The sequence below is a fragment of the Polyodon spathula genome, chromosome 18, assembly GCF_017654505.1.
Source record: "Polyodon spathula isolate WHYD16114869_AA chromosome 18, ASM1765450v1, whole genome shotgun sequence".
Taxonomy (NCBI): domain Eukaryota; kingdom Metazoa; phylum Chordata; class Actinopteri; order Acipenseriformes; family Polyodontidae; genus Polyodon; species Polyodon spathula.
In genome coordinates, this window is record NC_054551.1 from 472,750 (window position 1) to 495,767 (window position 23,018).

The following is a 23,018-nucleotide window of genomic DNA, read 5'->3' on the forward strand; positions in this document are numbered from 1 at the left end:
TGGCTCTCCCGAAGTGCTCTAGGACTCAGTGACGTTATGATTGTACCCCGTCCCCCCTCCTCCCCTCCCCTCCCCTCCCCTCCCCTCCCCCCCTCCCCCCCCTCCCCCCCCTCCCCCCCCCCCCCCTCCCCCCCCCCCCCCCTCCCTCCTCTCCCTCCCCCCCCCTCCCCTCCCCCCCCCCCTCCCCTCCCCTCCCCTCCCCTCCTCTCCCTAGCGTAAAACGCCCACGACACTGACGCTGTGATGAAGAAGCTGGGTGAGGGCACGGAGATCATTCTGCGCAGATTCTGACCAATTTAGCCAATGGGCGCGTTCACGGAGATCATTCTAAGAAGATCATTGGCTAAACTGGTGAGCTTCTGCACAGACTATGCGCAGAAAGATCTCCCTGAACGCATCCGCTGTTATTAAAAATAGAAACGGGGCGGGGCTCCGGGGGAAAGAGGCGGGACCCTGGATTGTGACACGTTAGCTGTCCCATCACGGTACAAGTTCAGGAGCAACCAGCCAATGGCAGCTTATTGCAGTGTTGGGGAAATAGCAGAAGGGGAGACTTGCACCAGATGCAGCATTGATGCAAGCATAACAATAATATTTTTAAAACAGTACGTTAGGGGATGCGACACACAGAGGTCTTGTTCAATGCGTGGCGTGTTTTTGTTTGTAAATACAAAGCAGACAGCGCTATAGCTGGGTGTGTAACACAGTAACATTGCGATATGTTCGTATTGACGCAAGCTGCAGTACTGCTCACAGTTATTCAGCGTTATAACTGAGCCACATCTTCACTCCAGCGAAATTAAATCCGCGCTTTTAGATTGTGTTCGGGGTCAGCGTTGTGTTAATCGGTGTTGTTATTGATCTGTGGAGCTATGTGTCGACTCTTCGATGTTCTGATCTGATGATCATCGTTATGTTGGCAGAGCTGCGTGCTGCTGTACGCACAGTGTATTAGCACTAGGACTGGTGTTGCAGTTCTTTATCTCCTGGTTGGTGCCTGCCTGCCTGCCTGCCTGTCTGTCCGGGCTGCCTTTTCGGATCCTGGCTGCATGACATCCCCAGTCTATGCTAATCTCGATTCGGTGGGGCCTCTATTTAATGACCTGCCCTATATGTTTTATCTCGGTCTGTTTTTCGTGAACGTGCTGATCCTCTACTATGCCTTCCTGATGGAGTACATTGTCCTCAATGTGGGGATAGTCTTTCTGCCAGAAGATATGGACCAGGCGCTGGTTGATCTGGGAGTTCTGTCGGACCCGGGATCGGTTCCGTACGACGCCGATGTAGAACTGGACGTCTTCGAAGGATACTTAGACTGAAAAAAAAAAAAACTACACACAGCTCGAAATGGCTGAAGACAGTAGGTCGATAGTTACCAAATGCCCGTTCTGCCAGTGTCACCAGGGCGATCCAGACAGAAAGCCGGATTCTGACCAGCAGCAGAGCAATCGCGCAGCTCCAGTCTGTAATCACCATTGCTGGGTTACGTGGCTGGCTAACCCGTGTGGACATGGCCCAAACGCATTCACTTCAGACAGTTTTGTGACTTGGCTTGTTACATGCAGAAACAACGCACGTGTTTGCCATGGGGCCGTTACTGGGCGAGAGTAAGTGTTTCATGTGTTGATTGTGGTGCACATGGGGTTTGATTTGGTTTTTCCAGGGATAGGCTTTGTTAAGTAATACTCTGCAGCAGCAGAAGGGCCTTGCAGTGCACTTGTGCATCAGGCTTTTTTTAAAAATGCTGCTAATTAACATTCACCTTATAAATCCTGATATCTTTAGGCAGGGATGGAAATAAGAGCCCTATTGCATAGCAGTTTCACCCTTTCCAGGTTTTACTATAGCTTGAATAGTCTGTGTGTAGGTAACAAGCTCAGGTGTGTCTTATAAAACCAGGAATGGATCACACTGCTATGCAGTGGGAGTCTGATTTCCAGGCCTGCATGCAGAGCTCAGGATTTAAAAGGGGAATGTTAAGTCTCTGTTGTCCGGATAGGGTTTGATTCTCTCCCTCTCTCTGAGTTTCCCTCGCAGGCTTTCCAGACTGTAGGACACTGAGCCCAGGACAGGGGCGCCCCTTGACCCTTGACTTCTGTTGCAGGGAACGCTGCCACAGAGACAAAAACGGATTGAACAGTCTGAGACCCAAAATAAAAGATTTTATAAAAAAAACTCAAACAGCAATGCAAAACGGAGTGACCAACGGCATGAAACTTAAGAGCTTTACTTGTATGAACTGTTGAACTGCTCCCTCTGGACGTTGCAATTTGCGAAGGAGAGCCCTCGCCGCCACACGCTACCCCAGCGTACACGACAACACCAGATGCGCTTCTCAGCCTGAAAACTGACAAAGAGCATTTCTATTGTAGGGTATTTATATTTACAATTATTATTATTATTATTATTAGCTTGTAGAATCTGAGGCATGGTAGATGTGCTGATTATATTTTGCTCTGTGTAAGCGGTCCTTTTGAAGTATTTGTTGTTTGTAATTGTTTTCATTTTGTCAGTGCTGCTGCCGCCTGTGTGGAGATTCTGTTGCAGTTGGCCTGAATCACCCATGAATGGTTTTGTTTTTTTGCAGTAAATTCATCACAGAAGCGCACTGCATGTAACTAGTGTTTTTCAAATACTTCCCAGTTCACAAAACAAACCAAAAATGCACATACACCACAACAGCAATTACCCAGCGCACCCAACTCCTGGAAACGGAGGTGCTGGACTGAGCTGGGCCTGGAATAGAAACCCTTGCTGTAATGAGTTGTGAAGGGCCTCAGCACACGACAACAATGCAGTGGCTGTACTCTTACTCGCAGCCACTAGATACATTAACGTTAAGCACATATTCCTGCTTGATGAACTGCAAGCGCTTCTGCTCAGGCCTCCCTGATAAGCAACTTCACACTATTTACTGTATATAAAGCTCTGCATTTCAGCACACAGTGATGATCTAGAATGAACTCAAGTGGGCTGAGGCACAGAGAGGTTCTCTCAGGGGTTTCAACAGGACATGTGGGCTGAGGCACAGAGAGGTTCTCTCAGGGGTTTCAACAGGACATGTGGGCTGAGGCACAGAGAGGTTCTCTTGGGTTTCAGCAGGACATGTGGGCTGAGGCACAGAGAGGTTCTCTTGGGTTTCAGCAGGACATGTGGGCTGAGGCACAGAGAGGTCCTCTTGGGTTTCAGCAAGATATGTGGGCTGAGGCACAGAGAGGTTCCCTTGGGTTTCAACAGGACATGTGGGCTGAGGCACAGAGAGGTTCTCTTGGGTTTCAACAGGACATGTGGGCTGAGGCACAGAGAGGTTCTCTTGGGTTTCAACAGGACATGTGGGCTGAGGCACAGAGAGGTTCTCTTGGGTTTCAACAGGACATGTGGGCTGAGGCACAGAGAGGTTCTCTCAGGGGTTTCAACAGGGCATGTGGGCTGAGGCACAGAGAGGTTCTGTCAGGGGTTTCAACAGGACATGTGGGCTGAGGCACAGAGAGGTTCTCTTGGGTTTCAACAGGACATGTGGGCTGAGGCACAGAGAGGTTCTCTTGGGTTTCAACAGGACATGTGGGCTGAGGCACAGAGAGGTCCTCTTGGGTTTCAGCAGGACATGTGGGCTGAGGCACAGAGAGGTTCTTTCAGGGGTTTCAACAGGACATGTGGGCTGAAGCACAGAGAGGTTCTCTTGGGTTTCAACAGGACATGTGGGCTGAGGCACAGAGAGGTCCTCTTGGATTTCAGCAGGACATGTGGGCTGAGGCACAGAGAGGTTCTCTTAGGGGTTTCAACAGGACATGTGGGCTGAGGCACAGAGAGGTTCTTTTGGGTTTCAACAGGACATGTGGGCTGAGGCACAGAGAGGTCCTCTTGGGTTTTAGCAGGACATGTGGGCTGAGGCACAGAGAGGTTCTCGCAGGGGTTTCAACAGGACATGTGGGCTGAGGCACAGAGAGGTTCTTTTGGGTTTCAGCAGGACATGTGGGACTGTTTGTGGGGGACTTGTTGAGCTGTGCGTGTGCCTGGGACACTTCGAGCTGTGTGTGTGTGTGTGGGGGGGGGACACTTTGAGCTGTGTGTGTGTGTGTGTGGGACTTCAAGCTGTGTGTGTGTGTGTGTGGGGGGGGGACTCTTCGAGCTGTGTGTATGTGTGTGTGTGTGCGTGGGACACTTCGAGCTGTGTGTGTGAGTGTGGGTATGTGTGTGTGTGGGGGACACTTTCAGCTGTGTGTGTGTGTGTGTGGGGGGGGGCACTTCCAGCTGTGTTTTAGGTCCTCTGAATTTTTATGACACAAGCGAATGAAACGAAAATGGAAAACGATTATTATTTGATAATGTAAATGTATTGCCAGTATCCGAAGAATGCATATATAGTAGTTTTAGATATAACAAATACAATAAAACCACTAAACATTTGGAAACCCTGCCTTCTGTGGTTGTGGTGAATGTGTGGCTGGCCTGGGGCTCCAACAACAAGAAGACGCAACAGTGCAGATGTGACGAGAGGGGTTACCGTAATTCAGTCTGAAACATGTTACTTAAAGATGAACATCCTAGAAACATCTTTTTAATACTGATGAAACTTCCCCATAGTGTAATTTGTAGACAGTATTTAATATTTGAAAAAAATACATACAATAAAAATGTAAGTGCCGACAATCCTTTGAAGCCATTGTGATCCTTTGTGTATCTCTATACACAAGGGATCACAATGGCTTCAAAGGATTTGCTTTGAGTTTCCACTTCCATCCACCAGGTGGCACTGTGCCTCACAGAATAGAATGTCTGGCAGTTGGGCTCCAGTCTTGCTGGAATGAGCACTAGATACACAGTGAGCCAGTTAATACAGTATACAGCACATCTCATTTGATCAGTGAGACTTTTAAAGAACTTATCCTGGGGAATCATACATCATGCAAGGCTGGCCTCCGTCAGTGTGTTTATTTACCAGGCAGTGACAGACTGTCTCTTTGGCTAGCCTTTTCATTCAGTAAAGTACAGTGAATCACTCCAGCAATTACATTACCCTGCTTTACATGTGTGCGGACTGCTCGATTCCTTGAAGCTATCAGTTTGAAGTGTGTGGGTTCACGCACGTTTTCAGACAGACACACATCCCCGCAGGAGAATAAACACTCGCAGATATGTTTTTTTACAATCAGAAAATTCCACATCTGATTTGAACACACGATCTACATACAACACACACACACCCACAGCCTGGCCAATTGAACTGAAACGTATGTCTAAGAACAGTGACCTTCATGCATTTCATTGCAATGACAAAAAACAGCACAGCCAGATTCTTGTTTTTTTTTTTTTAAATGCAGGTTGTATTATAAAAAAATGTCAGAATATACAATATTACAAAATCTATTATTTTATATTACAGTGTTCTAACAAACAGCCCAGTGTATTTCAACACTATCTAGACACACCCTGAAAAGTGTATTAGGCATGTATCTGTACTCAGACCATTCACCATTACAGTATCCAAATCTCTTACTCAAGGTGCTTAAGGACATATTATAAAGCTATTACACACACACAGAGTCAGACTGAATATCCATCTCAAGCTAGCACACACAAACACACACACACACAGTCAGACTGAATATCCATCTCAAGCTAGCACACACACACACACACACACACACAGTCAGACTGAATATCCATCTCAAGCTAACACACACACACACACACACACACACACACACACACACACACACACACACACACACACACACACACACATCCATCTCTAATAAAGCTATTACAGACACACACACACACACACACACACACACACACACACACACACACAGAGTCAGACTGAATATCCATCTCAAGCTAACACACACACACACACACACACACACACACACACACAGACTGAATATCCATCTCTAATAAAGCTATTACACACACACACACACACACACACAACACACACACACACACACACACAGAGTCACACACACACCACACAAGCACACACACACACACACACACAACACACCACACTACACACACACACACACACACACACACACACACAGACACAGACTGAATATCCATCTCAAGCTAACACACACACACACACACACACACACACACACACAGTAGTAAAACACAGCTGGATACAGCATGTGGGTTCCTGGCTCAACCGTTTGGAAGGGAAGACCCCCTGTGTTAACAGTAAACTCTCTGGGGGCGTTTCTGTGAAACCCACTAACGGTCGTGAATCAAGTAACATAGCAACTGTTGCATATGCAGTAGCTGACCTGGTGGAAAAAAAAAAATAATAGGCTCCCCTTGTAAACATGTTCCAAGCAGGCAGCGTTCAGGATATGAACACACGTGAGCCCTGCTAGAGTTTGTAAACATGTAAAGTCACAGCACCCTTTACTTTGTTAGTGTCTCAGCCACAGCTGATAGCACCTCAGTGTACACTCGCACACTCTGAGGGAGACTCTAACAACATTACCCTTATAACACTTTCCCCATGGTAAAAACAGCAAAGTGTAATAAAGCACAGTGAAAGCACTGTAAAGCAAAGGGAGGTGTGGTGAAGCATGCTAATGAACACGGCAAACCAGGGTAAGCTATGGTAAATGCACACTATTACCAGGGGAAAAGCCTGGGGAAACTGACATGCACTGGAAACGCTGTGTGTGTTTCACCAGCAGCACTCCGCCTAATAAATAGAGAACTGAAAACCTGGTACAAGGCGTGATGGCGACAGGAAGGAGGGCCAGACGACTTGTCGGTGTGTTAGCTACTCACTACAGCCAGTGCACTGCGCTCTGCACCAGTGCCTGGCCTGACATTCAGGGCTGATCATCTCTGTACAGCAGCTGCCAGCAGGCTCCCACTGGGACTGCAGAGGTAGTGTTCAGTGATGCTTGCCCAGAGACTGACAGCCCGCCCCCTTCACAAGGGAATGATCCCATTGGCCACGGCAGCTTCTGAAGGATCTAAAGCAGGTTGATTCTAGAATCTTGTTGTTTCAGGTGTTCCAAAACTCCATGTGGGATGGACTGATTCCACATTCTAGAGAAACGAAAAACATGAAAACGATTCACAAAGGTTCCAGGAAAAAAATTCTCGCACAACCCGTTTTTCTGAGCATGAAGAACTGCTAAACCACTGGACTGTGCTGCAGCTCCTCACATCAATGTGAATTAAACACAGCCACTGGACTGTGCTGCAGCCCCTCACATCAATGTGAATTAAACACAGCCACTGGACTGTGCTGCAATCCCTCTCATCAATGTGAATTAAACACAGCCACTGGACTGTGCTGCAATCCCTCTCATCAATGTGAATTAAACACAGCCACTGGACTGTGCTGCAATCCCTCTCATCAATGTGAATTAAACACAGCCACTGGACTGTGCTGCAATCCCTCTCATCAATGTGAATTAAACACAGCCACTGGACTGTGCTGCAATCCCTCTCATCAATGTGAATTAAACACAGCCACTGGACTGTGCTGCAATCCCTCACATCAATGTGAATTAAACACAGCCACTGGACTGTGCTGCAGCCCCTCACATCAATGTGAATTAAACACAGCCACTGGACTGTGCTGCAATCCCTCACATCAATGTGAATTAAACACAGCCACTGGACTGTGCTGCAATCCCTCACATCAATGTGAATTAAACACAGCCACTGGACTGTGCTGCAGCCCCTCACATCAATGTGAATTAAACACAGCCACTGGACTGTGCTGCAGCCCCTCACATCAATGTGAATTAAACACAGCCACTGGACTGTGCTGCACTCACATCAATGTGCTGCAATCCCTCACATCAATGTGAATTAAACACAGCCACTGGACTGTGCTGCAATCCCTCACATCAATGTGAATTAAACACAGCCACTGGACTGTGCTGCAATCCCTCACATCAATGTGAATTAAACACAGCCACTGGACTGTGCTGCAATCCCTCACATCAATGTGAATTAAACACAGCCACTGGACTGTGCTGCAATCCCTCACATCAATGTGAATTAAACACAGCCACTGGACTGTGCTGCAATCCCTCACATCAATGTGAATTAAACACAGCCACTGGACTGTGCTGCAATCCCTCACATCAATGTGAATTAAACACAGCCACTGGACTGTGCTGCAATCCCTCACATCAATGTGAATTAAACACAGCCACTGGACTGTGCTGCAATCCCTCACATCAATGTGAATTAAACACAGCCACTGGACTGTGCTGCAATCCCTCACATCAATGTGAATTAAACACAGCCACTGGACTGTGCTGCAATCCCTCTCATCAATGTGAATTAAACACAGCCACTGGACTGTGCTGCAATCCCTCACATCAATGTGAATTAAACACAGCCACTGGACTGTGCTGCAGCCCCTCACATCAATGTGAATTAAACACAGCCACTGGACTGTGCTGCAATCCCTCACATCAATGTGAATTAAACACAGCCACTGGACTGTGCTGCAGCCCCTCTACTCACGCCAAGCTCTTTATCCACAGACAGCTCTTCAGACTCTCGGTCAGTTTCTGCGCCCCCACGTCCGTGATCTTGTTATATTTCACGCTGCGGAGAAACAAGGCAGAGCGCGTTAGAGAGCTCCAGCCGCCAGTCCTGCCCTCTTCACAGGCTCTGAAGAAGATCCGGAGGGATACTCACTCGAGTTCGGTAAGAGACTTCATTTCTGGGAGTGCCCTGGCCATGTTCTCTGCTCCACGATCCCCAATCAGATTACTGTACAAGCTGCAAGGGAGAGAAAGCGAGTCAGCCAGTCTGCTTGTCCCTGGGAACTCTACTTATTGCACAGGACAGCAAGCTGCGTTTCAATGGTACCTGAGCTGCTTCAGTGACACGAGGGAAGGAAGAGACTGTGCCAGCCTCTCAGCTCCGCGATCTCCAATGTAGTTCTGGGACAGGCTGTGAAAGAAAAAAGAACATAACAAAGGGATACTCAAAAAGAAAAGAATAATATGACAGATGAATAGCTTTTAGTCCTGACACAGTTATTGCTTGCATGTTACACGTTACGTGATAAACCTGATAAATGCCTTGCTGTGTGTTAATCTGTAACACTTACTTGAGCGTCTCCAGCGATGATAAAGCAGGGAACGCCTCCGTCAGCCTCTCCACTCCTGTGTCCCCGATTTTGTTATCGGTCAGAGCTTCAAGGCTGCGGAACAAGAGGGGCGTGGTCAAGGAGTGTACCATTTCAGTTTTCAAGGCTATGCTCACATACACTATGATTAACCCACACATCCATGCTTCACTCCATTCCAAACCAAGGATGCCACTGCCATGCAAGAAAGAACGGTCACTTACTCCAGGTGCTGGAGCCACTGAAATGCAGGAAGGATCTCCACCAGCTTTAAAAACCCCACAGATCCGTAAACAGGACCGAGCCTACGGGACAGAAAAACAAGGGATTTGACACTCAAAAAACACAGCATGCAGTGCGGTCTGTTCTCATGAATACTCAACTTCCTGTTCAACTACCGGAGTTTCTATTCTTCAGCTCCACAAAACTCAAGAGTGAAAACTCTAAAAAGAGGATGCTTCAGAAGAGCCGTGTTGTGAAACTCCATGGGGCAGAGGTGCTAAAGAGCCAAAGTGACGCTTACGCAAATTCTAGCTTCTGGAGTCCCTCGACGGCCGGGATCTCAAAGATCTCATTGCCAGGCCCAGTCTCTGAGTCACTGCAAGAAAGAAAAGACGATGCTTCCTGTATTACAAACCTCATTCCAGCAGCAGCTTGTGACCTATTCCGTTTCAGAGCAAAACCTAGTTTTACTTTCTAGTTGCTGGAACAGCCCGCCTCCTATGCAGTTTAACCAAGCTGTTGTAAGAAATGCAAAACACGTGTGGACTTGTTTATATGGAACCAAGCTACAGACAAGCTTGACTAAAATTATTAATGTGATGCTGGCTCTCAACTGACATTGAATCTAAGTAGCAGTGTCAAAATGCTAAATAAGACAAGGTCTTTGAAGGATTACTTTCCAGACCCTTGTTAAATACAGCAGAAGCCTCTTTGGCACAGTGTGAGACACGTAGCTGTGTCCAGACTTGGCTCTTGAAGTTGAGGTGATGGACAACTCAGTCTGTGAAGTGAAGCTATTTACCATGAAGGCAGCTTTCTCTCCTGGTAGATCTGCACGAGGAGACAGAGGTGCTCAACATCACTGATCCGCGAGGCTTTGAAAGGGTTGATAGTGAACTTGGAGATGGAGTCCTTTAAAAGACCATGCTCCCCAGTCTGGTGCAGGTGCTCCCAAAGGCTTATTGTATCTGATATAGAAGCCCTGTAATATAGTCAAGAAACGAGACAGTGAAGCATCTTTGTTTAATCTGAATTCAGTATAAATGTAATGACACTTGTATTTAAAGACTGTACATTTACATGCATGTTTCCAAACAGTAATATAAAATGAACAATGTCAATGCCGCTCACCTGAATGACGTTACGCTCTTCTGCCCCACCAGTTGTTTGAGTCCACCGAGGTCAATGCCCGTCTCGTGAAGGTCCAGGGCGAAGGCTCTTCTGGTTTTGTTCAGGAGATGCTGCAGTACAAACACGTCGGGCAGGGAGAGAGGTGTGCCCCTGAAGGAGAGCTCTGCCGGGAGCTTGGAGACCATGTGCTTCATGAGGCCCGTGTTGCCCGTCTCGTAGACACAGTGGCACAGCTCAAGCAGCCTGTTAGGGTTCAGATCGCTGGGTTTGATCTTCTTCAGGTATTCAGAAAGAGCGTCTTTCTTGGACACTACAGCCTTGGCAGACAAGCAGTCCAGATAGGAACACTCTGCAGGTTGAAACAGCAGCCCCGCCAGGAACCTGCGCAGCATGTCCAGCCAGTCTTCCTCAGGCTTCTTCTTTTTCTTCTCCAGGAGGACCTGCTTCACCAGGCTTTTGCCATTGATGTTTTTGGCCAAGATCAGGTGCAGAGCCCCCAGGAAATTCTGTGTGATCAAATGAACGAACCCAAGGCTGAAGTCGTCCTCCTCCCCGCATTCGCTCACTGGGTGAGGGCTCAGGATCCCGCTGCTCAGACCGAGTTCCTTCAGCTCCTCGGATGATAGGTCCCTTGGGTTCAGGAGGCACTTGTGCTCCTGAACCCCTTCCCAGGCTAGGACGCCCAGATCAGGGACATTCTGCTTCTGCTTCCTGTTCACAGGACCTGCCGCGTACGCATTCACGTGCATCTTGTGGTAGAACACGTGGCAGTAGAGTCCCGTGAGCGTGGACGGCAAGTCTTTGTTCATGTCATAGTGTTCAAGGAGGAAGCACACTAACCTGCATATCAGCGGGGTAGAGCACAAACTAAAGAGAAACCCGTTGTTCTGGACCTTCTTCCACGCGCCGTCACAATACGAAGTGCCCTTGAAGTATCTGGTCATGTACAGCTCAATGTGTTCAGGGGTGAAGCCGCTGAGCTCAACTATCTTGTCCACCTTGCCCAAGAACTGGTTGAACTTTTCTTTGGGTCTGGCAGTGACCAGTACCGTGCTTCCGATGAGCAGTTTCTTCTGAAAGAGACCCGAAAACAAATCCTTGATGCTGTAGATCTCCTTGGAGGAGCTGGTGGCAGGGGAATGAAGGAGGCCTTCGCAATCCTGGAAGTCGTCGAAGCCATCGAATATGATCAGGACCTTCTCAGGGTTGCGAAGCAGGTATCTGAAGACCTCATTGGCGTTGGCCGGGGGCAGTGCCGCAAAGCAGCTGAAGAGCAGGTTCCTCAACCCGAAGCGCTTCCCGGACAGATTCAGCCTCTTGCACGCGAACCAGAAGACCAACTCAAACTGCTGGAAGTGCCCCCGGGACCAGTCCTGGCAAAGCTTCTGGATGAGTGTACTTTTACCCAGCCCGGCCTTTCCCAGCAAAGCAATCACTCTGGTGTCTTTCGGCCTCTCCCCGTTGGGGTGGAATATCTGGCTCAGGGGGATTTCGGCTCTCCTCCTCTCCGCTACGTCGAAGATGATCAGTTCCTTCTCCAGACACTTGTTGGCGTTCTTCCCCGTTTTTATCTTTATCTGCCTCTGGATCAAGGGCACGTCAATGTGAAGAGACTCCAGAGACACTTGATCCTCCGCACACATGAACTGGCAGGTGTCGAGCAGGTAACTTCTTAGGGACTCTTTAAACTCTTCAACAGACTCTGCAAAGCAGGCGAGAGGCATGCGTTACCATTAGAAAGAGTCCCTTGCATTGCCTCACACAGACGAGAACGCTCTGAAAACCCAAACTTACTGGGTTTCGCAGGAGTCTTCAGGGACCGAAGCGACCCTCTGCAGGGGGACGTTGCTGCATCTGAAACCAGGAGAGACACTTTAGAGTTGCTAAGATTTGTTTAGTGGTGTTTACCATTATGCTGCTCTGTGAGAGCTAGACTTCAACGATTATACATTGTAGGAGATGTAGAGAGGCAGTCTGGCCAGAGGCTGTGATAAACTCAAAAGAACCAGGAGGCTCCAGACCAGAGCTGCTGATTCCTCCAACACCACCGGTGTGTAAGTAGACCACACTCCATCGAGTGCTCATACTGGAATCAATCACAAAATCACAAAATCATAGGAAACCCGTGTCTCTGTACCGGTAGTGGTGGGCTGGGTGCTGGGGAGAGAGTCTGGAGAAGAGGATCTGTTCACAGACACAGCAGAGGGGCTAGCGGGAGAGGAGGGGCTGGCAGGGTGCCTGGCGACAGCAGCATCGACGACAGTACCTGCGACTGGGAATGAGAGCAGATGAAAAAAATGACTTTCAAACCCTTAAACCGGACATGAAACAGTACACCAGTTGAAAGTCTTAAAGATATTCCTTATTGTTTCACGTGGGTGGTCAATTGTCCTGTTGCTAGTGTCTCAGGTGTGACAGCTGGAAATCCTGACGACACGCATGTTACAGGGAACTTGCTTTGCTTTCTTGGCTCTTTCCCATGGCGAATGGCGTTCTTTCATTCTTACCGGGGGAGCTGGGAGTTCCTGCAGCCCTGGGAGAGGATACTGGAGCAGCAGGCACTATAGACACAGCAAGAGAGAGAGAGAGGTGAGGTTCACACTGACCTACTACAGACTGGAAATACGAGAGGACAAGAAAACAAACAAACTGGGGCTGAAACTTCAGAAACAGCAAAAAAAAAAGGGAAGGATACAGTTCTGGAGAAGATAGACTCGCGTTACTAATCCAAAGGTAATCTTCGATCAGGTTTTTCAGGGAACGCATCACTACCACATGCAATACACATACGCTTTAACTGGCATTGTTCAACACTGAATAATCCAAAAACAGCAGGAAGGGTTCCAGTAGGAAAGAATGACATTGCGGAATACTCACCAATCACAAACGTCGGGCCCCCAGGGTGTACAGCGTTGGCGACGGGGATATTGAAGACCTGCTGAGGGGCGGTGAAGTTCTGAATCACCTGGAAGGCTATGGGTGCAGGGGTAGTGGCCAAAGAGCCTCCTGGGACACGCAGAGACAGAGTTAACAAGATACTCTGAGAGTGAAAGAGTCGAGCATACTGTACAGAAAGGACTGTCTTCAAGAACAGGGAGACAGCAGGGTGCCCTTTTTAAAGGGTCATTTACTCTAAACCAGGTACAATTAGCAGAGATCTATATAGGGATGAAGTACAGATGATTCAAACAGAAGAGTCAAACTGTATACCCTACCAGCAGTGAGTGTAGTGTTTCCAGCGGCAGAGAGGCTGGAGATGGGGAGCGTGAAAGTGACAAACCCGTGGACAGGGTGTGCAGGAGAACTCGCTGCAGAGACAAACAACGAAATCTCAAAAACAGATTGCACTGTTTCTATAACTCAGCAATATCCCTGTTGTGTGTGTTAAACAACGGGTTTACTGCAGCGTACAGTCAACGTAAAGAACGATCGCATAAAGGTCTGCTGCCTTCAATACTTTCAATTATATTTGTGCAAAGTATGCAACGATTGGAGAAGTGGACTGTAGTGCTCAAACACGTGGACCCCCACCTACTCCCTTCTCAATGGGAAGGTCAATGTGGACCCCAGGCCTGCTTGCTGGGATACCTCTCTGTGCTTCTCCCTGGTCGTGTCGGCAGCTCTTCCTCCAGCCTCTCTTCTTTTTCTCAAGCGCCCGGTTTGCTCTGGGACCTGCAAGGACAAGACATTTCAAAAATGGAACTATAACTCAATGTCATTGTTAAAGCAATTTGAAAGAGCCCTGCAGGCTAAATGACATTTGCTGCTGAATTGTAAGCCTTGTTGAATTTGGATAAGTGATCATGTCAGTGTCGCTCTGCTTTAGAACACACAGACTCTGGCATTCATCGTTTCTGAGGTTTGCAAAGAGACCTGGCTTAATTCACAGAGCTGTGCTCCAATGCAGCCGTGTCCTGAAGACACAAGCAGTGCAGAAGCTGCTCTTTCTGTAGCGTCTTTAGGACTGAAGGTCTTCGGAAAGCCAGCTGAGGGTTAATCAGAGACAACGAGATGAACTGTTCAGTGGTTTACATTTCCAGGACTGCATCCCACACTGTGAGTCTGAAGCAGACAGGAAGCTGCACTGCAGCCTCTCGGTGTTACAGTGACTGTGTTCCTACAGTGCAACATGCTCAACAATGATGAGGTACCTCTTTTCTGGCGCTTCGGTTTCATCGTATCCGCAGAGTTGGCATCAGCTGGGTTCAGGTCTGTTGAATACACAATGGAAAACATTTCTAATCTACATTAATAATGGAATTATTCAGCAGCAGCACTGTGCAGCCTGGGTACCCTCACTGCAGCACGCACCTCTCTTGTGATATTGGGTGCTTTTCGCGGGGTCCTGGCATGTGTTTTCCGGTTCTGAAAGTGTCATCTCCAATTCTTCCCCTATTAAAATCAAACGAACAAGATAATGGAACAAAAACAAAACTTGAAAACAGCACAGCTGGATTTCTGAGTCCTTTCTCACTGATTGTGCAACACTGGTAGTGCAAACTGAGCAGAGGTGTAAAAAACAAACAACAACAACAAAACAAGTCAATTACACAAAACCGAATTTGGGAATAGCACACACTGGAGGCATCTCAAGTGAGCTGGTCTGGAAAAGGTTGCAATGCCTGTACCTACATCTGTCTGATCTCATTTCCTGTTTTTTTTTTCTGTGTCATGAGAATTATCCCAGTGTTTTTGGTCCTCTGCCCCTACCACTCACAGCAGATTGGACCGCAGGACCAGGAGAGCAAGCAGATTGGCAGGCACAGGTAAGCCCTGCCTCCTGAGCACAAGCCAGCAAGCTAGTCTGATTCTGACCACTCCCCACACACACACACACACACACACACACACAAAACACACACACACACAAAACACACACACACACACACACACACACACACACACACACACACACACACAACACACACACACACACACACACACACACACACACACACACACACACACACACACACACACACACACACACACACACACACACACACACACACACACACACACACACACACACACACACACACACACACAAACACACACACACACACACACACACACACACACACACACACACACACACACACACACACACACACACACACACACACACACACAAACACACTCCCCTCTCTCCTCTGTCAGTTCATAACATTAAAATATAATCACCTTACCCAAATTCTCTTGCTGGTCTTCCTCTAAAAACTTCAATATTTTTTCTGTTAAAAAAATAAAATTAATTACAAATGAATACCTTGTAAATCTCTCCTTGTTAAAATGTTTATTAGAGTTACTGTAAAACTACAAATAATCGCTGGGTCTGCTGGCAGATATTGTAAATAAACACTGGAGGCATTTAATTCAAGTTTCACAGTATATCAATGGGGCTGTTTTACAACGTCACTTGTTCCTTGAGCTCCTTGACAAAGCTATGAAGAACAATCCTGACGTGAAACATGCTTACCAATGTTTTCGTTGTACTCAAAAGGGGTCGGAGAGAGGATTCTGTCGTTGGGCACCATCATGTAGTCGAAAATGTTGGGAGAATCCAGAGAGAGCTGGTTACCATCAGCATCTGAAAGGCAAAGCAGTGCGGAATATCCAGTCATTCTGAGACTAGAACACAGGCTCTGTGTAGCGCAAACACAAACCATGTATATGTGCATGACTAAGCTGCATCAATGTATAACGGGCAATTTGCTTTTCAGTTATAATAATACCGTTAGATTAATGCACAGTCGCAGTCTTTGACTCATGCACGTACACAGCAGTGACTCCTAGTGGTGAACATTCGAATTACATTCTGTAGATCAGGTATGGAAATAAGACTCCTATTGCATAGCAGTTACAAGGACTCCAGCTTTTAACACGACCTTCATTAGCCAGGGTGCACAGGTAACAAAACCAGGTGTGTGTCTTAACTGCTATGCAATGGGAGCAATGGATCAAACTGCTGGGCAATGGGGGTTGTATTCCCATCCCTAACACGATTGATTCGCCCCAATAATAATAATAATAATAATAATAATAATAATAATAAGCACTGACCGCAGGGAAAGGGTCCCTCAGGGAACCCGAGTGAAATGTCCCCCAGCAGTGTGTCGCTGTACAGCAGGCTCAGGAAGCTGTGCTCCCCCAGGACAGAGAGTTCCATGCTTGGATCCTCGGCTGAAACACAGGGGAGGTCCACAGTGGGTTAGAATACAGGACAGCTCTACAGGGGGGCCTGGTGGAGCAGCACATTCTCATTGAGTCACTGTCTAGCCTCTCGCTCCCTCCTGACCAGTCTCTAAACCTCTTCCAACCGTTTGCTTGCTTCATTTCCTCATACTCCGAATGCAGGGAGTTTGTTTTGCTCAGAACCCCAGATAATGCCTCCTGGCACCTATTCAAATAACATAAGAACATAAGAACATAAGAAAGTTTACTAACGAGAAGAAGCCATTCCGCCTATCTTGCTCGTTTGGTTGTTGGTAGCTTATTGATCCCAAAATCTCATCAAGCAGCTTCTTGAAGGCAGTGAGCTAAAGTTTGTCAAGAAGGGGAATACCAGCTCATTGGATTGGTTACAGAATGACTAACAGCCTGGCACCGATTGGCACCAAAGAAAGCTTCAATGTCATTATTAATTGTTCAAACTTTGCACCGGGGACGAAGCTCAGCACACCTTCAAGAATCAGAGTCTGTGCAGCTGAGAAGTGACGAACTGCATTTCAAACAGTTTGCAAACAAACTAATTCAGAACATGAGTGACATGTTGTGAAAGTACAAACGAGGTATTGTTTTAGCAATCAGAAGCAACAGCACCTATCCCCAGAGAGGACTGGCCACACCCTAACTGAAAGCTTGTCTGGGCACACCAGTGTCTATTCAAACTTACACAAACAGAAACAAGTGTCTAGCAACACCACAATCAGACCCTGCCTGTCCTTATTATTCATATCTTCCCAATACATAATCCTTTATGAAACACAGGTTACTATTTATTCAAAGGTTTATAGCAAAATAAATTGCACCATTTTAGTTTAAGGCTATATGTACAGTATAGTGAAAGTGTAGGTTAGGGTTCATTATGTCATCTTCTCAGCCGTGCTTTATTTGCTGTTCCATTATGGAGCAATAACAGAACAGCTGAGCTCTGTAGAAAGCAGTGGGACCACAGTGTCTGGCTCTTGCATAACATGAGGTGCATCCTCTGGCATCATATTTCTGTGGATATTTGGAACACAGCAAGATGAGATTAGGCAGAATGATTTAGATTCATGTCTCTCTCCTTATCTCTTTATATGGCAAACGTCCTCTACAGTTACATCAAATAAAACTAACTTTTAAGGAAACAGATTGCACCATAGATGGGCAGTGCTGGGTTAACTCTACACCCTCAGAATGAGAAATCAATCATTTTTGCAGAGGCTGAAATGCGATGGAATGGAAAATATAAATGAAACACCCTGTATAAATCTAGAGAGAGGAAGTGGGGTGACAACAGCAAAAACACAAAGATCAAAGCGCTATTTATATCAGTTTTTAAGAAGTGATTTTAGCAAACAGCTGAGCTTTATCTCAAGCACAATGCTCACGTCTGTTTGTTTTAATAGTTTTTTTTTATTTAGAAGGAACTCAAACAATTGGCGTGGCAGCTCATTTTTAGTTCTGCTTTTTTTTTTTTGTTTGTTTTGTTGCTACAGCAGCTCTGGAACAAAAATTTGCAAAACAGAAACTCCAAAGAAAGTATAACGTTGATACTGAACCTGGGGGAGTCTGAGTGCTCCAGCTCCGAGCCTGTGCAGTCTCCTCTCCTGAGCCCAGGATGTAAAGACACAGCAAGCATGATCACACTCGCACACGCTGTCTCGCTTTCACTGTTTACAGTGATGAATCAGGAGCCACAAACTGCCAGCAAACACACCTGAAACCTTACCACTGGATAGACTGGATATACCCTAACCCTACCCCTAATCCTGCCCCTACCACTAACCTTACCTCTGGATAGACTGGAATAACCCTACCCCTACCCCTACCCCTAACCTTACCTCTGGATAGACTGGAATAACCCTACCCCTACCCCTACCTCTACCTCTACCCCTAACCCTACCCCTACCCCTACCCCTATCCTTACCTCTGGATAGACTGGAATAACCCTACCCCTACCCCTACCTCTACCTCTACCCCTAACCTTACCTCTGGAGAGACTGGAATAACCCTACCCCTACCCCTACCTCTACCCCTACCCCTACCTTACCTCTGGAGAGACTGGAATAACCCTACCCCTACCCCTACCTCTACCTCTACCCCTAACCTTACCTCTGGAGAGACTGGAATAACCCTACCCCTACCTCTACCTCTACCTCTACCCCTAACCCTACCCCTACCCCTACCCCTATCCTTACCTCTGGATAGACTGGAATAACCCTACCCCTAACCCTAACCCCTACCCCTACCCCTACCCCTACCCCTAACCTAACCTACCTCTGGAGAGACTGGAATAACCCTACCCCTACCCTACCCCTACCCCTACCTCTACCCCTAACCCTAACCCTACCCCTACCCCTAACCCTACCTCTACCCCTAACCCTACCCCTACCCCTACTCCTACCTCTACCCCTAACCCTACCCCTACCAATTTTTATTACAATGCTTAGCCATGCTTGTCAATCATTCACCTTGCTTAGCTGTTCTTTAGCATGACTTCACCGCATTCTCCTTACTGTACTGCACTTTTACCACAGGATACCACTGTAAACATGTATAAGGGGTGAATTGAAAACCTTTTCATGGAGACAGCAGTAAGTGCAGGCAATGCTTGCTTTTGGAGTCTTGCCAATTCCTTTTCTATTGGCTGGACCTCCATGAGAAGTTATGCTGGTCAGTCAAGTACAATCTTTTAGTGCAGTATAATATGCATTGGTATAGAGTACCGTGTCTAATTCCCGTATTGCATTTTCGCATAATGAAAGTGTGGGGTGATTATACTGCTGTAGAGACCCCTGATAAGTACAATTAACAAAGCAAGCAGATGCACAAACTGCTTTTTTGCTTGCATTACCACTGCGCAGCGCAGTTTTAATTGAAAGGGAAAGTGATTATATTAGGTCGGGGTCATTTATAGGGGATTTTAAAATATATTACATCCAAAAACAAAACAAAACAAAACAGCGGCGTCACTATCACCTCCGTTGTTGTCAAGTTGCGTTTTCTGCGTGCTTCTCGTGCTGTGTATATGCTCCCCTCGCAGGTGCAGACTAACGCTGTTTTTATTCTCACCTGGAGATCTGAAAGGTTCGCACAATCAACGTTGCAACATAGGCAAAGATGAGAATACAATGTGTTTACACGCGCTGGAAAAAGTAGAAAACGCACTTCATGAATAGAATAACACTGCGTATCGGCCACCTACCCAATGCCTAAACGCAAGCATGTTCTTAAGCATACTTCAAGATAAAACACAATCTAAAAAAAACAGCATTACTAGATCAAATACGCTATGATAAAGTAAATATCGTACATTAAAAAAAAAAAGTATTCTTAAAATAAAGAAATATAAATGAAATGCTGTACGCATAGAATAACACTGTAAAACGCATGGCTGTATTCTGTTTGCCCTATTTCAGACATTCATAAAACACCGGCCACTTGGAATTCCCCACAAATTCCCCACGACGATACCGAGTGCTCTTACAGCCATGTTTAATAACTGCACCACAAAACATATATCACTGTATATATTATTCATAAAGAACTAATTAAAACGCATTTTCGTTTGATATTACATTATTATATTTAACCCAGCAAGCATACCATCAGCCTCAGATGACAAGGAAAGAAAACAAATCATTTGTGAAGTTAAACTAGAATGCTAAGCTGATGACATTACAACAGTTTGCTCAGCAGCATCACTGAAAGAAAAGAATACTTGGTTACCTCCAATAGCAGCTGCCATTGTGTCACCGTTCAGCCACTCTTAAACCCGCCACAGTGAAGCGCGGTCTGCGGGAACTGTCCAGGCCCGAGTACTGACTGGCTCCCAGACAGGCTGATTGAATTTCTTTACGCACTCCCCCCCCCCCCCCCCCCCCCCCCCCCCCCCCACCCCCCCCCCCCCCCCAGCGGTTCTCAATGAACGATGAAAGATATCGCGTTGCTTGGGTCGTTACACACAAGGCATAAGCAACAACACGAGGCACTGGTAATTAAAAAAAAATACACATGCACTATTAATGCAAGATATTTTTCTTCCTAATTATTTTTTTCTTGTAGTAAAATAATAGTAAAAAAAAGTGGATGGTAGGGCTGAGCGCGTCTCATACAGCTGCATCCTGCAGTAGGTCTGGTTTCAATGCAAAACTGCCTGGTCAAAAGCGATCATGTCGATTCCTACCAAAAGGCGGTACCACCGCTGCGGCGCAATACCAAAGCAAACAGGCAGCCGAGCACTGAACGCCAGGGAAGACAAACAGGAATCAGAAAACCAGAAAAGCTGCAGAAAGTCCCTGTTCATTTCTTTTGTTCAATTGTTGGGTTCATAATTAGCTTCAGTTCGCGCTAATGCGCATTGTCTGTGCAAAACCGACTCATTGTGCAAAAAGGGACATCAGATAAAAGATGCCATGGATATCTAGTTACTGATAACCCTGTGAGCCAGTGCACGCTGAAGCCTACAAGGATGCCAAGAACTAATGCATGTTGCTGCTGTTGCACGCCAAGACAACTTTACAGTCAATACCTTCATCAGGGTCAAACACTCCAGACATCTTCCTAACCCTGCTACTAATACAGAACCTGTTCTATTCCTCTTTTCAATCAGTGTGGATTGTGCAGAGTAGACATATGATTGGATACAAGGAGATCAAAGGGAACAATACTTTATTCAGACTTTACTGTGTGTGTGATGTCTCAACAGAGGGAGGCTGTTGAAGCTGACATGAAGTGCCACTGACATACATGCTGCCAATAGACTCAATTCACTTTAAAACACAAAGATCAATGAGCATCACTCAGTAAAGACTGATTCCACATCACATTTCAGCCAATCAAAGTGGAAGAGCAGCCTACTTTTAACATTACGCTTTTCAGGCTGCAACAGAAAGTTAGACACAATGAATTCTGTACATATTCGAGACAAGTTGAGACGATCTGCTTTCATTTGTATCAATTAAAATAAAGGAATTGTTTTGTTTGTACATTTTCTGCAAAAAATTGAAAATAAACGGAGCGGATTAAGGATTTCGGTTTTGGAAGATCAAAACACACAACACATGCAGGTCTTTCACTTCACCTTTTTGTTGTTATATAAGATACTAAAGAAATTTCTATCTGATATTCTTTTCAATTAATTACACAGAAAAAAGATTCCTCTATTGAAATGTCTTGAAAAATATGAACGATTGTGGTTCTCCTTTATATACCTACCTGCATTAAAACCTCTGGGAGAATTTAAATTTTCTGTCAGTAATCATTGATACTGAAATATCAGGCACTCGTGTGAAAATATTTGGCCGCTTTGTGTTTTAATTAGACATCTTAAACAACTTCTAACAAGTCTCCTGCATTTGACCATGTGCGGCTCTGCGCTGCCTTTCTTTTGCTAATTAAACGAATTGCATGTATGGGCTATTAAATACATCAATTAAATTAATACTAATTATTCTGTGTTGACAATTTTCCAAGATTTACAGTTACATCGTTTGATTTCAAATGCACAACAAATCTCTCTCTCTCTCTCTCTCTCTCTCTCTCTCTCTCTCTCTCTCTCTCTCTCTATATATATATATATATATATATATATATATATATATATATATATGAATTAAATACATGACATGCTTACCTGCAGCTTGATGCACCAACCCTCTTTTGATAATAATAATAATAATAACAACGACAACTAACGAGAACAAATGAGCTGCAGGATTACAAGAAAAAAACAAACTTCTGCTCTGGTAGTTTATGGTTTCACAGCACTCCTCGATTCACTGCAGTCAATGCACCGTGTAATCCAATGTGTTCAGTGCCGAACGCGTCAGCAGGACTCTTTTTTGGTTGTTTTCAAGTCCCTTGCTTTTACCTGGATATACGCACTATTGCCTTTATTCCCATGTTAATAGCAGAACAGACTTTCAGTTCAGCACAGAGCAGTGTTGTTTATTCAGATTCAGGGTTGTTCGTTCAGATTCAGGGTTGTTGATTGCTTGCTCATCGAGCTGTGAATCTCTACTCTTACCTTTGGAAAGTCAATGTAACAAAGATATAAGCAGCCCACTCTGCACCCCCTTGAACCCCCATGCTTCCCACTCTGCACCCCCTTGAACCCCCATACTTCCCACTCTGCACCCCCTTGAACCCCCATGCTTCCTAGTCTGCACCCCCTTGAACCCCCATGCTTCCTAGTCTGCACCCCCTTGAACCCCCATGCTTCCCACTCTGCACCCCCTTGAACCCCCATACTTCCCACTCTGCACCCCCTTGAACCCCCATGCTTTCTTAGCTGGACTTGGAGGGGTCCTTTCCAGTTATAAGCTAGATACAGGCATGTGTTGTTATTCTGCTTCACTGA

At 46.2% G+C, this 23,018-nt stretch overlaps 2 protein-coding genes across 4 annotated transcripts; one reads left to right on the plus strand and one right to left on the minus strand.

Moving 5' to 3' along the window:
- The first annotated feature begins 530 nt into the window (after positions 1-530).
- Positions 531-1,857, plus strand: dexi (Dexi homolog (mouse)). Its single transcript, XM_041278477.1, has one exon. The coding sequence runs from the start codon at positions 1,050-1,052 to the stop codon at positions 1,317-1,319; it is 270 nt and encodes an 89-aa protein (XP_041134411.1). The 5' UTR covers positions 531-1,049; the 3' UTR covers positions 1,320-1,857.
- A 4,210-nt stretch (positions 1,858-6,067) lies between these two features.
- On the minus strand, positions 6,068-22,408 carry LOC121331224 (MHC class II transactivator-like). 3 transcript variants are annotated; one of them, XM_041278474.1, is made up of 21 exons: positions 22,293-22,408; positions 16,514-16,633; positions 15,930-16,040; positions 15,640-15,684; positions 14,762-14,842; positions 14,602-14,661; positions 13,982-14,122; positions 13,666-13,758; positions 13,328-13,456; positions 12,958-13,011; positions 12,588-12,722; positions 12,245-12,304; positions 10,451-12,152; positions 10,122-10,301; positions 9,621-9,695; positions 9,322-9,402; positions 9,080-9,172; positions 8,836-8,919; positions 8,662-8,745; positions 8,485-8,568; positions 6,068-7,044 (listed from the first exon to the last, which is right to left on the minus strand). In XM_041278474.1, the coding sequence occupies exons 2-21, from the start codon at positions 16,617-16,619 to the stop codon at positions 6,969-6,971; spliced, it is 3,474 nt and encodes a 1,157-aa protein (XP_041134408.1). In that variant the 5' UTR covers positions 16,620-16,633; positions 22,293-22,408; the 3' UTR covers positions 6,068-6,968. The 3 variants fall into 3 exon arrangements, with proteins under 3 accessions (XP_041134408.1, XP_041134409.1, XP_041134407.1); XM_041278475.1 differs by lacking the exon at positions 22,293-22,408 and adding an exon at positions 20,387-20,483 and having other exon boundaries at positions 14,039-14,122; XM_041278473.1 differs by lacking the exon at positions 22,293-22,408 and adding an exon at positions 20,387-20,483.
- Positions 22,409-23,018: the final 610 nt, after the last annotated feature.

Coding starts and splice junctions, on each gene's coding strand:
- LOC121331224 (XM_041278473.1), bottom strand. Junction 13,012..13,327: donor GGGCCCGACGTTTGTGATTG/GTGAGTATTCCG, acceptor CTGTGTCTATAG/TGCCTGCTGCTCCAGTATCC. Junction 8,920..9,079: donor TCATCGCTGGAGACGCTCAA/GTAAGTGTTACA, acceptor TTTCTTTCACAG/CCTGTCCCAGAACTACATTG.
- dexi (XM_041278477.1), top strand. CDS start 1,050: ATGACATCCCCAGTCTATGCTAATCTCGATTCGGTGGGGCCTCTATTT.